Source organism: Trypanosoma brucei, chromosome 6 (assembly GCF_000210295.1).
Source record: "Trypanosoma brucei gambiense DAL972 chromosome 6, complete sequence".
Taxonomy (NCBI): domain Eukaryota; phylum Euglenozoa; class Kinetoplastea; order Trypanosomatida; family Trypanosomatidae; genus Trypanosoma; species Trypanosoma brucei.
Window position 1 is genome coordinate 595339 of NC_026739.1, and position 12874 is coordinate 608212.

The window sequence follows — 12874 nt, forward strand, 5'->3', positions numbered from 1 at the left end:
TTGCTATATTGATGTCCGAAGTTGTGTAACCACCAATATTCGAATGGTAATTACTACCTTTTCCCCGCCTTTCTTTTAATCTTTGTTTCTTTTCGAACAGTCATATATTATATTACCTTCTTCTATAATGCCCGCTCCACTGGCGACATTTACCAAAACCAAATGGTTGACGTTCTTTGCTGAGCTTACCGCAAAGATTACGCACCGCAACTTACTTGTTGTACTAGAGGGATGTGAATTAGTAAAACGGCTTCTTGTTTCCCGCGTCTCTGTTGCGGCATTCCTTGAGGAGGGAAACTTCTTGTTGTTATTGGTTGACTCACTGGTTGGTAATATGCTTAATAATGAACCTTTCGAAGTGAATGTTCCGATAGGGACAAATGAAAAGCTAATATTCACTCAACTTGAAACACTGTCCCTATTTGTCGATATGATGGTTGCACTCCACGCAGACAGAGACCCTTATTACTGCCTTCTAGTGCAGGCGCGCGCGGGTGTTCTGTTGGGAACGCTCGTTAGTCTTCTTCGGCGACAACAATCTAATTTCTTTGGCATCATTGCGATAATGGTGAAGGCACTACTTGACATACCTTTGGGACGAGCGGTGACGCAGTCACAAACATGTGGGGCTCCTTCCGTTGCGCTTGCGTGTCATCTACAACAACTACAGACATCAATCGAGGGGCACATGGAAATTCTTCAAGAGTCTTCGGAAATTCTGAAGGGGCTTAGTACGACCCCGAATCTCGTTATGCGTCACTGTGCTCAGCTTCTGTTTAACCTGGTATCCAAACAACTTAAGCGCATACGACGAATAGAAGGGGGAAAAGTTTTTGCTGAAGGCAATACAGGAACAGATGGTGATAGCCGCTTGGGATGTGGTGCACATGTTCGTGATGAAATGGTTGTGGAAAGTCCTTTCACGGGTCACTGTGCGCAAACCACTGCCAATTACGGCTCAGCGTTCGACCCTAGCGGATCTGCTCCTTCTCTCGGTATTTCTGCAGATGGCACCAAACTGTCAATTAGCAGAGAAGATACTGAAGAAACAATTGTCACTGAGGAAGCCGACGTTTGTGTACCATCTGAGGAGTATACTGAATGCTTTGAGCAACTAGCGAGAAGCCGTTCACATGGCGAATATTTGTGTGGGATGAATTCCTTGTGGTGCCTGACTGTTGTTGGGGGGACTGAGCTGCAGCGTCACTTCACAACTGCATGCTTTGAGAAAGCTTTCAGGCGTTTCCTTCAAACAATGCCAGCAAACAACCAGGACCACATTGTATTTTCATCTATTTTGCTCTGGCTGTCGCACATGATGTCAAATCACCACATTTGTGACGAAACGCGTGAGTGCATCTTTTCCCTTGCCTGCCCGGCGCTCATCGAACTTGTGCTAGAGGATATTCGTTCCGACGAACCACCAGGAGAACGAGAAGATAACAGTACTGTGACCAATTCATTTCCTCACACATCAACAGACAACATAGATGTTTCATCCTTTTTATCTGCGGGATCATTTATGCGGTATTCGTCAATCCACTCGGCACCGTCTACTGTTAGGGCATCCTGCACCAAACTAGCAGAGCGCCCATCCGCGTCATTTCTTATTCTATCATTTCTTCTTATCACTGAACGCAGTTGTGGCCAGCGGGTTTTGGAGCGTTGGGTGCGTCATGTTGGGTTGTTTGCTATGATTGAAAAACTTATTCGACGAGTGGCGCATGTAAAGTCGGTACTCGTTGACACTCCTACAACAACGGATGGTGTTCTATCTGATGAAGTTTACCTTTCTTGTGCTATGAACACATCGCGAACAGAACACGTTGCATTAGGTGCACTTGCTTGCAAACTATTATCGTCGATTGCATGGAATCATGGACCCGTTATAGGTAAACAACTTGCTTCGGAGACTTCCCGTATGCTGCAGACAATTATACCGCTGCTTCTGCAAATTGCCGTACACAATCCGACACTGACATCTGCTGTGGAGAACGTTTCAGGATCTGCTTTACACTACCTGCCTACCAGCCAACGCTCAGCCCGCTATACTTCTCTTGGTGAATGCAGTCTCGTTGCACTGGATGCTTGTTTCTGGGTTATGGAAACTGCACAGCTGAGTGCAGTGTCGTTAGAAAGTGTTATTCCCAATCTACAGGCCCTCTCTAGGGCAACTGGCAATAGTATTCATCCAGCACTTCGTGCCGCTCCATACCGAGCCGTAGCCCGACTGTGCCAATCAACGGACGATGTATTGCTGGTGGCGAGTGAAATGCCTTCACTTCTCAAAGCTGCTGTGAATAGTGTTCTGGAATATAGTGTAAAGGTGCCGCAGTGGGAAGCGGCCGCAGCGGCCGAAGGACTTATACATATTGTTAACAAAACCTCCAGCGATATTAATGTCGAGAAGAAGTTCAGTTTTAGTCGGTCCGCGCTCCCCGTAAAGCTATTGGAACTTGCGGCTTTAAATGGCATAACGTACGCGACGGGAACCTTTCTTTCTCTGATGGTCGTGTTGTTTGCGCAACAGAAACGTTTGGCTGAGCATGCTGATGAGGAACCACTAAGCTGCGTTCTTCTCCCGTGTGGGAGGGCGTCGCTAGAGTACTGGTCGAAGCTTATTAATATAGCAACATGGAGCGGTGAGAGGCTGTTGGTTGCACACAAGAAGGTTATTCCTGCTTCGCCGGTAACAAAGGATGCACAATCGCGTGCTCTAGGTAGCATTGAGGGAATAGCTGTTCAGTTTTACTTTGTATCAGCGCTATCGCGCGCACTACAGTTTCTTCTCGGTGCATATCCCGAATACAGGAGCCATTTTTCAGAGGACGTTGTGTGGCTTTTTTTTAGCAGCACCTTTGCTCTCCCGTCGCCGAGAGAGGTGTTTCAAATGCTATTTGTGCGATTCGGTGTTAAAGTGAGCCATCACAACTCTATCGAGCGTGCGTACGAGTGTATGCTGCAGTGGACGATTGAACTCTTTTTGTTTTGGGTTGGGGACGTAGGAATCGGTGTCGGCACCAACAGCAAAAGAAAGTCACAAAAACTTGCTTCACTACCATCGAAGCTCTTTGACTCTCTATGTGGCATTATGCAAAACGCCAAGGTATCCCAACAAACACGTGCTAACGTGTGTGGTCTTGTATCCGCCATCATAATCCGTACGGGCAGTGGAGATGCGGCCTCCACAACTGGTTCTTCGTCAGCATGCGCGTCGTTAGCAATATTAAGGGAGACTCTCTACAAAACCCTGGATGCTTTCAGTGCCAAACTGTTTAGTGCCTCAATTAACCTTGGAACTTCCTCCTGCGTCAGTGGCATGCAGTGCCGTTTGGTCAGCCTCTTTGCAGGAGCCAACGAGCGGGCTCGGCAATGTGGGTGGTTTGAGGAAAGGTTGGCGGAGCTCAACAAGAGAATGAGGGAGCTCAAGGAGAAGCACGGTGTACTCAGCGCTCATGAACTCGACTCACTGCTGGTTTTGTTTTCGTCTGTTTTTAGTGTTATCGCCTATCCAAAATGCCCGGCATTATCCCAGAAGTTACAGCAACAACTGTGTTTGTCGCTACATGGTGCGGTGGGGTACGGAACTACGCGGCGCGCTGCTTTTCAAACGGCACTGGCTCTCACTCGAAGCGAAGAAGGCCGACGCTTTCTTCTACAGGAAGTAACGGCCTGTGGGGATCCCCTTGTGCGTACCTGCTTTGGTCGTCTTTTGATGGTTACACTGGATCTCGCGGATGACATCGAGCCATCATACAGGAGGAAGCACTATGGTAGCAAAAACAAAGCACAGAATGCCACTATCATTGAGAGAGAAGCTAATAGAACACTGGTCAAAACACTAGGTTTCGAGGTATGCGCAACTGCCTGTGCTGAAGGTTGTGAGGCTTTCACAAATGGAGTTTTAAAATCAAAGGGGGTCGAGCGTGTGGAAGGCCTTTTCTTGAAGTGTGAACAGGAGCGCATAGAAGTTCCTCTGAGCGTTCACCGTCTTATTGCGGCTATATCCTTTCACGCGGATGCTCAGTTAGCCATTATCCGAAGGAAAGAATTGATGACACTGCTCGTAGAATGGGCTGGTGAACTTAGCGTGGCGGGAACCCTTGCGTTATTGACGCTCCGTAACTTATGCTTCAATCCGTCGTTGAAGGCACAACTATGCCAAAACGATCGCATTCTTCAACTTTTCAAGCAGTTCGTCTGTATGCCAGTAGCTCCACAGCCTCTTCAAGCACTGCAACCGGACAATAACAGTAGTGAGTTTGATGCCCATCACACGGATATTGCTTCGCGGAGTCAGCAAAACTCTGGCACTGGAGGAACACGATTAGAACGGCACAAAAAGGGAGGGACCGTCTCAACGACAACAGCAACGGCGTCTTGTCAGGCAGATAATTTGTCTATCTTGAGGTGTAAAGAACTGGCAGTAACAGGTTATTGGGCTCTCATGTATGACAATCAGCGAGGTAAGTCTCATGTGCGCAACGTTCTTAGCCAAGCTCCTGCAGTAAAAATCAACAGCGTCGTGGCGGCGCTGGACCAGTTATGTGTGGAGCCGAGCGAGCGTGCCTGTGTTGAACATATTATGGAGGCCGTTGGTAACATGAAGGCGTTAGGAAGGAGTGTATGATAGAAGCAAGTGTCGATGTCACCATGAGCGCATGTTCAAAATGGAGAAACACTCATTTAAGTTGGCACATCTGAAGATGTAATAAAGAACCTGAATGAAAATGAAATTTCATAGATGAAAAGATGAAATACGATATATATGTGACCATAGAATATGATTGTGTACATTAAAAAAAAAAAAGTTAACCCCTCTCAAAACACAAAAAAAAAACAAAAAAACATAGAGATCCTGGGATAACTACGTGTGCTTTTTCCTTTGTCGTTTCACAGTGGTTTCCTCAAACTTTTTACCATCGTCCATACAAGTTGTCGCGTTCGGTGTCGTTTGTATTTATTGATGTATTTTTGCTAAACATTTTCGTTCCACTGGTTCTTTGTGATGGGCTTGTGTGATGCTTCGCTAGTTTTCTTCACTTATGCGATGGTGGACAGGGGTGGTGAAAAAGCTGCAATATTGTGTACCGGAACGCCTTCCCACTTTTTATGCAGGTTTGCGTTTGCTACTTCCTAGTTTTCTTTTTGTCGCCCCCTTTTTTCCCCCCTTTACCACAATTTAGTCAATGAGTATAGCGCGGTTGGAGCCATCTGTAAACGATGAGACCCAACGGGGAAATTTAGCACGAGAGGAGGAGGATGAGGAAGGTCAACAGGAAGGATCGGAGCGGGAAGTCCCTTACAGTCACGTCTCCGACGGCACCGATAATGAGGATTATACGGGGGACGTGACAGGTGGTGAGGAGAGCGATTACGAAGAGGGATCTGAAGTGGAGCAAGAAAACCTTCTGTCATTCTCTGCATTCCCCTTGGAGGCTATTGGTGGTCAACACGTCATGGTTATAACGGCATTCCGCCGCTTTGTTGCTGTAGGCACTAGTCGTGGAGACGTGATGCTGCTGGAAGCCACGAGTGGCGTAGTGTTTCGATTGCTTCACGCTCATACCAACCCTATTAGTGATATCACTTGTGACACCAGTGAAAAGTACATTGGTTCTTCAGATATGTCAGGGTTGGTCACCATACACAATCTTACTAGTGGTACGGAGTCCTACAGGAAGGATTTTGGTCGCTCGATCAAGTCGTTATCTATTCATCCCTTTTATGGTCGCAGGGACGAACGGCCTGCTGTTGTTTCTAGTTCTGACGATGTTATGCTCATCACCAAAACTATGTTTCTTGGCCGAAATGTTTCGGTTATACACCAAAAGCACGGAAAGGTGTTTTGTGTGAAGTGGTGCGGTGCCGACATTATTGCATGGGCAAGTGAGACTGGTGTTGTATTATACAGTTATTCAGGAAAGGAGGTACTGCAGTCTATTCCACGACCTGAAAATTCTTTACATCTTGAGTTGTATAATTGCTCGCTCATCTGGGAGCCTCCACGCACGCTTACATGTGGATGGGGTAACTGGATTCAGGAGGTTGTGTTGCGTGTAAGCGGTCGTGAGTCCGGATCCCGCAACCAAAGGGTTATTGTTCATCCCCCTGTTCTAACGGATACGCTGAGGGATCCATTTCGTGTTTGCGGTATGGCGGCTTTTGGTGCAGATCGGTACGCTGTACTCGCTGCGACAGTTGAACAGGAAGGTTGTGTGGGAGAATTGGGCGTGCGCATCGTGGACCGCGCGACATTCGATCCCGTTTACTGCGCAAGAATAGCTACAAGCCACAAGCACACTTTGCAGTTTTGTTTGGCTTTCACACAAGCTAGTTGTGAGAGTGCCTTTGAGGCACCAAAACTCACCATGAACAACACCCCTCAGCATGATCCCGCACTCCCAACAAAAGGGTCCATGTACTTTGTTGGATGCGGCGACGTTATCATTAGGGCAGCACCTGCGGACGAAGATGATCACGTTCAGTATCTTCTAGGTGTGGGTCAAGTTCCGGAGGCTTATGAGTACGCACAAAAATATGCTCTTACAAGGTACGATTTGAAGGGTATTGGTTGGCGGATGCTTCAACATCTTTTAGCGGTTGGAAAACATGAGGAAGCTGCTTTTCATCTCCCCCGCATAATTCAGTATGATTGTACCGAGTGGGAAACCTGGATAGTGAAGTTTGATCAGCGGGGGTTATCTCACTTGTTAGCAGATGTGGTTCCCACCAAGTTGCCCGGGAACGGCAGTCAGAGTGGTTGCGCTAGAGAGACAGGCAATCCTTCCGAAAGGATAGGAGAGGAATATTATGAACTTCTTCTTCAACGTTGTCTAGAGAAAGATGTGGCGCGATTCAGGAAGGCGGTACGGCGCCTCTCCGGTCTTTACAAGTTGGAAGTTATCTGCCGCGCAGCAGAAGTACGATACAACGATTGGCGTTTGCAAGTGCATCGTGGTAGTAATGTTCCTGAAGAAGAGATGCGGGACCTTGGTGATGCTTATGGTATGCTTTTGAAACTTAATGGACAATACAACGAGGCATTGCGGGTTCTGTCGCGTGTTGCTCACAGTAATGAACTGTTTGAACTTGTCCAGGAAAGGCATCTCTTTAGTGAGGCATTGGAACTTCTTCCTGAGCTGTTTGCCACAAACGAAGGCAAGACTGTGGAGCTTTTGCTAACACCGGCCCCAATTAGCAGCAGCACCACCACTTCATCCAACGCCCCTGCAACTTTGACAGAGGATGAGAATGACATCGATGACCACTGCTTGGGTCCTCCTTTGCTTTTTCCCCCTGCGTCTGTGGTTCAGCGTCTAGAGTTTGCACACCGTGGATATTTGTGGTCATACCTGAAGGCACTGAAAATGCACGATAAGGCTGCATACAAGGAAATACTGAGGGTGTATGTTCAACTTGTAGCCACACTTTTCATCGAAAACGAACCTTCCGGCATGTTACAGTTCCTCCGTGAGAATTACTCCATGCTGCCCAAGTTAAAGGAGATATATGCACTTTGCAAAAAAGAGCAAATGCTTGACGAAATGGTTTTTCTATTGTTGCGAATGGGTAAGGAAGAGGAGGGTCTTTACGTTATCGTACACGAAATGAAGAACATGAGAAAAGCGGTACAATTTGTTGCCGATGTACCTAACAAAGAGGACCAAACTAGTCTCTATAAGAAGTTAATACACATGGTGTTAGAGGCTAACGCCGGTTTCCCCAGCCGTAACGGTCAAAAATACATTGAACATGAAATGAAAGCAGATGAAACACTGTCGAGCATCGCAAGGAGGTATGGTGTTGACGAAAGTGATCTGCGCGCGGCAAACCCCGTTCTGGACGCAGAGGGAGGAGGGGGTTGTAGTGGCAACGTATCTGATTTAGGTGATGTGGTTCCCCAACGCCGTACTTGCATTGTGCCTTTGGATTTGACGAAGGAACTTATCGAAGCTGTTGTCGATATGTCGGTCGCACATTTGGTAACACTAGACCCCTCACTCATTATCGAACTACTTCCTGATGAGGAACCAATGCCCCACGTAGGAAATTGTTTAGCCACTGTCGCGCGTAGCAAAGCCAACAGTGTGGCCCTCATGGAAGCTGTCGTGTGTGTGGCCACGAGTGACTTATTAACTTGCTTCGAGTCATTTTACAAGCGCGAGCTATCCTGTATTCGTGTAACTCACGATGGTGCAGTGTGTCCCCTTTGTCGACGCCCAACGTCAGAGGGTGTTGTTGTTTTTAGGTGCTTACACGCTCATCATTTGCGATGTGTGGTGAATTACTTCTCTGGAGATAACACACTATTCGATTCATTGAGCAATGACGAAGTCGAACGAATCCTCAAAGACCCTGATGGATTCATCAACTCAACGCAGTGGTCTGGACCGATAAGTTGTTGTTTTTGTAACCAGTTGACCAGAGTGGCAGAATTAGTTGAGGTTGAAATGCAGAGCGCATAGGAGTGGGTGAAAGGTGTATAGTTTTGCTTCGCTATATAGGTGAAACATCAACGCATATCACTTCTTGTTCCTTTTTTTTTTCTGTTTTTAAAAGAATATTTACTCAACACAAACATTCAGGTTGTTTCTTTTATACGTGTGTTTGCGCGAACAATGTATCATGGAGCACAAATATCTGTTACATTTGGGAAGCTTCCTACACCCGCTCTTTTGTGCTGTATTTCACCATTAACCCGGTGATGCGTCCCGGTAGACGCACTTTTAATATGTTTTTGTGTATGCATCATTTGTTGTGTGTTCTGTTGATGCTTTATTCCCTCTTCTGTCGGAGGGTTGTCATATTTTTTTACTTTCTTCCACACCATTTTTAATCGCGCAGTAATAGGACACACGATATAAGCATCGTAGCGCGCAGCCACATCCAATGCGACGTAGCGTTATTCGGCAGCGTAAGGAGTTTTTAGAGAGGAGACAGAATGAACATGTACACGCGGCGATATATACAAAGAAGGAGCAGTTTCGTGATGCCATTCAAAACGCCACCCCCCTTCCTGGTCATCTGCGCAAGGATGCTCTTGCCCTAAAGAAATTCTCTGAATTAGATGATGACCAAACAAAAGTACTGCAGACGACTGTTGACGACGAGTACGCCAAAGCTGGAGTGGAGGATCCGCATGTACTCGTAACAACATCACGTGAACCTTCCCAGAAACTGTTGGAGTTCGCCAAGGAAGTGCGTCTCATTATTCCCAATGCGGTGCGCTTAAACAGGGGTAACCTCAACATTCGGCAACTTATGGAGGCAGCAAGGCGTGATCAGTACAGCGATGTAGTGGTTTTGCAGGAATCTCAGGGCGTCCCTGACAGTCTAACCATCTCTCATTTACCTCTAGGACCCACAGTAGTCTTCACAATACACAACCTTGTGACACGACATGACATTGAAGATGTCGGTACAATGTCAGAGCAGTATCCACACCTAATTTTCGAAAACTTCACAACGAAGTTGGGTTGTCGCATACGGGATGTGCTAAAGTACCTTTTTCCCGTACCCAAACCAGAGGCCACACGTGTACTGACATTTGACAACCAGAATGACTTTATAAGTTTTCGTCACCATACCTTTAAGATGGTTAAGAAAAGCAACGTGCAGCTAACGGAAGTGGGTCCACGCATGGAATTGTCACCCTGCCGAATAATGTTGGGGACGCTCGAGATGGATGATGCAGAGACGGAATGGGTTCTGCAACCGTACATGAACACAGCGAAGAAGCGAAGACTGATGTAAGGGAGATGCGCGCCGAGATTAAGCAATCCTTTTTCTTCTCCGTAGTTTCGCAATGAAAAATGTTAGCCGTTGTCATTTGAGGGTATTATGGTTACTTGAAGCGACATGTTAGCTTTATACCCTAATCCCATTTCATTATTTTAAACCTTCGTTTAAAATTGTAAGCAACGACAAGGAGTATGAGATTTAATAATAACGGTGACTTTGGGCGGTTCCGTGCCGAGTGAAACCTCCTGCGCTTTCCTTAATTTGCACGTATTCTTGAGGGTGGTGGAGACGGCTTTAAATCGCTCTAAAGTTTGTGTCGCGGGAACATGTCCATATAGATGTATGGGTTTATTTATTTATTTAGAATATTGGTTCTTCGTATTCTTTTCGAATTAACTTTTGTGTTTCTTTTCCTCTAACTTTTCTTACTAAAAGATTTAAGCGATCACTTATTCCGTTTATCACAAACAAAGCAACACCGACGATAACAGCAGCAAGAAAGACAAACAAGAACAGGTAAAGCAACAGAGTTTTTTTTTCTGTTTTAAAAAGTTCATATGTTTTGTTTTTCTCGTTTCGCTCTCTCTGCTGCGGCGCCTCGTGTGCTTGTAACTGGAGCTCTGGGTCAAATCGGAACTGATCTTAGCCTTGCATTGCGAGACAAGTTTGGTGCAGACTCCGTCCTGGTGAGTGATGTGGTCGAGCCAGGTGCAAAGCACCCACTTGCCGGTTTAAAGGGCGTTGAGAAGCTCGACTGCCTCGACAGCAACGGTTTTGAGAAGTTGGTGAAGGAGTTTAAACCAACATGGATGTATCACCTCCCGGCTATTATGTCCGTCCGAGGTGAAGCGGAACCTGATCTTGCTATGGATATCAACGTTAACACCACACGTTATGCACTTGAGCTTGCTCGGAAGTACAACATACGTATTTTCATTCCAAGCACCATCGCCGCCTTTGGTGACAAGTGTGGGAAGACTATGACGAAGGATGATACCATCATGAACCCCTCCACGGTGTACGGTGTGACGAAAGTTTACACGGAATTGCTCGGCACGTGGTACCGTCAAAAGTACGGTGTGGATTTCCGCAGTGTGCGTCTACCTGGTATTATATCTGCCGCAACGCTCCCTGGTGGAGGTGCCACAGACTACGCCATTCACATGTACCATTCTGCACTTCTGCAGAAGAAATGTGTGTGTCCTGTTCTCCCTTACGAGTCACTTCCTATGATGTACATGCCCGACACACTGAACAGTTTGGTAAAAATCATGGAGGCGCCCCTTGAGAAGTTGACTCGCACGGTGTACAACATAACTGGTTTTAGTTTCTCCCCATCGGAACTGAGGTTCAGCATTGAGAGGTGTACTGACCGCACCATTGAGGTGGAATATGTGGAGGGTCCTGCTCAAAAGATTGCAAACTCGTGGCCAGACAGTCTCGATGACAGCAACGCACGCAATGACTGGGGACACCAGGTGAAATATGATATTGATATGATGAGCGAAGATATGTTGCGGCAGATACCAATCCTTCATGGACTTCCATCCTTGTGAGTAAGAAAGAAAAAAACAAAAATAAATAAACGAAGGAGCGAAGCGGCGGAAACGCATGGTTGCATGCGCATATTCGGGTTTCTGCAAAGGTATGTGTATGGTTGTTGAAGATGGGAAACTAATAAAAGAAAGGGAAAGAGAAATGATGCCGCTCGTCAAGACGAAAATACCCACGAAGGAAAATAAACAGTAGGAACTTGAAAACATCCTGCAGTCGATGGTGGAAACTCATTAATTTTTTTGTTCGACTTAGCGTACGTAATCCCTCCTTTTTACGTCCTCCTTGTTTCTTTTCGAACTAATCTTCGTTTTACTTTTCTGATACACTCTATCACTGCATGGGGGTTGTTAAGTATCTTTTTACTGTCTTTGATCGTTGAAGGTTCTTGTAATTCCTTCTTGGGTAAAAGGGAAGAAACGAAAGAAGAATTGTATTGTGTTTTCGTTAACGGGATAATTCTTATCGTTTCGCATTCCTTTTTTTTCCTTTTCATTCTTTATATTTTTGTGATCAACGCCTTTATCTTTTTTCTTTTATTCGCTTGTTGTTTTTAATAGTGCTATTGGGAAGGGGGAGGTGAAGCGTAAATTCGCTTGCGCAGGGCGTGAAGAGGAAATAATAGGAAGATATTGCCTGTAGTGTTGGAGAGATTGCGTCAAGTAAGGAAAGAAAAGACAAAAAAAAACACTGAAATACCAGCAACAACAATTGTTACGCATTACTCCAGCAACTTTTTTTCTTCCCGCCCAACCTCTTTCCGCTTCTTCTTATGCCGCAGATATTTTACAATTTTGACGTTACTCGTGTCGTTAGTTTTTTTTTCCGTCGGGTTGCAATGCGGTAATGGGCCTTTAGCGTTCATCATTTTTTTCAATTTATTTGTGCCATTTCTGTGTGTTCCTCAGCTTCTCCCTCGCTTCATTTTACTGTTGTTGTGTCGCCTTGTAATTATTTCATTATCTTTCCTTATGTTTTATTCAAGGTACGCATCAATGCCATTCACACAAAGTTTTGACCTCCACTAAGCGAATGGGGGAGGAAGAAAATTTGAATTTAAAAAGCAATTTTTTTTTTTTTACTTTGTTACCTTATGGAGTCGTTGTTGCTCTCGTTGTGAACAACACATTCGCACATTCACACACATATACGCATATATAAAGTGGATGCTTCTCGCTTCCGTACAATCATCATCGTCATGTACCACATGGACTGAAAAGAACATAACTCTCAGTTTCTGCGGAAGGAGACAATTAACCGTAATACCGAATGGTGTTGTTTTCGTATCGTCCTATATTTTTCTGTTGTACCGATTGCTGATATTGTCGCAACCTCTCTTTCCACCCTGGATATGGTGGGAATGAAATGTCATCGGTGAATGAATGAAAGCGGAAGTATTTGAAAGAACACGCACAAAAGGAGAGCATGTGAACGGTTCCTGTCGTTACTATCATTATTGTGTGTCGGATAATTTTTATTCATATTATTTATAGCTTTCCCCTTGCACTACGGTCCTATCTCGTCACTTTTCCACAGGGGGAAGTGCTATAAAACTTGATGTTTCGATAACATCTTT

The 12874-nt window shown here is 45.6% G+C and overlaps 4 protein-coding genes across 4 annotated transcripts; all 4 read left to right on the forward strand.

Annotated features, from left to right (window-relative positions):
• Positions 1-127: 127 nt before the first annotated feature.
• TbgDal_VI2530 (hypothetical protein, conserved) lies at positions 128-4630 on the forward strand (the record flags this gene model as incomplete). Its single annotated transcript, XM_011775758.1, has 1 exon — positions 128-4630. One exon carries the CDS (start codon positions 128-130, stop codon positions 4628-4630), a length of 4503 nt encoding a protein of 1500 aa, XP_011774060.1.
• A 559-nt stretch (positions 4631-5189) lies between these two features.
• On the forward strand, positions 5190-8468 carry TbgDal_VI2540 (vacuolar assembly protein vps41, putative; the record flags this gene model as incomplete). The annotated part of the gene is made up of 1 exon (XM_011775759.1): positions 5190-8468. One exon carries the CDS (start codon positions 5190-5192, stop codon positions 8466-8468), a length of 3279 nt encoding a protein of 1092 aa, XP_011774061.1.
• Positions 8469-8892: 424 nt separating this feature from the next.
• TbgDal_VI2550 (U3 small nuclear ribonucleoprotein (snRNP),putative) lies at positions 8893-9756 on the forward strand (the record flags this gene model as incomplete). The annotated part of the gene is made up of 1 exon (XM_011775760.1): positions 8893-9756. The coding sequence occupies one exon, from the start codon at positions 8893-8895 to the stop codon at positions 9754-9756; it is 864 nt and encodes a 287-aa protein (XP_011774062.1).
• Positions 9757-10301: 545 nt separating this feature from the next.
• Positions 10302-11300, forward strand: TbgDal_VI2560 (L-threonine 3-dehydrogenase, putative; the record flags this gene model as incomplete). The annotated part of the gene is made up of 1 exon (XM_011775761.1): positions 10302-11300. One exon carries the CDS (start codon positions 10302-10304, stop codon positions 11298-11300), a length of 999 nt encoding a protein of 332 aa, XP_011774063.1.
• Between the last annotated feature and the right edge of the window lie 1574 nt (positions 11301-12874).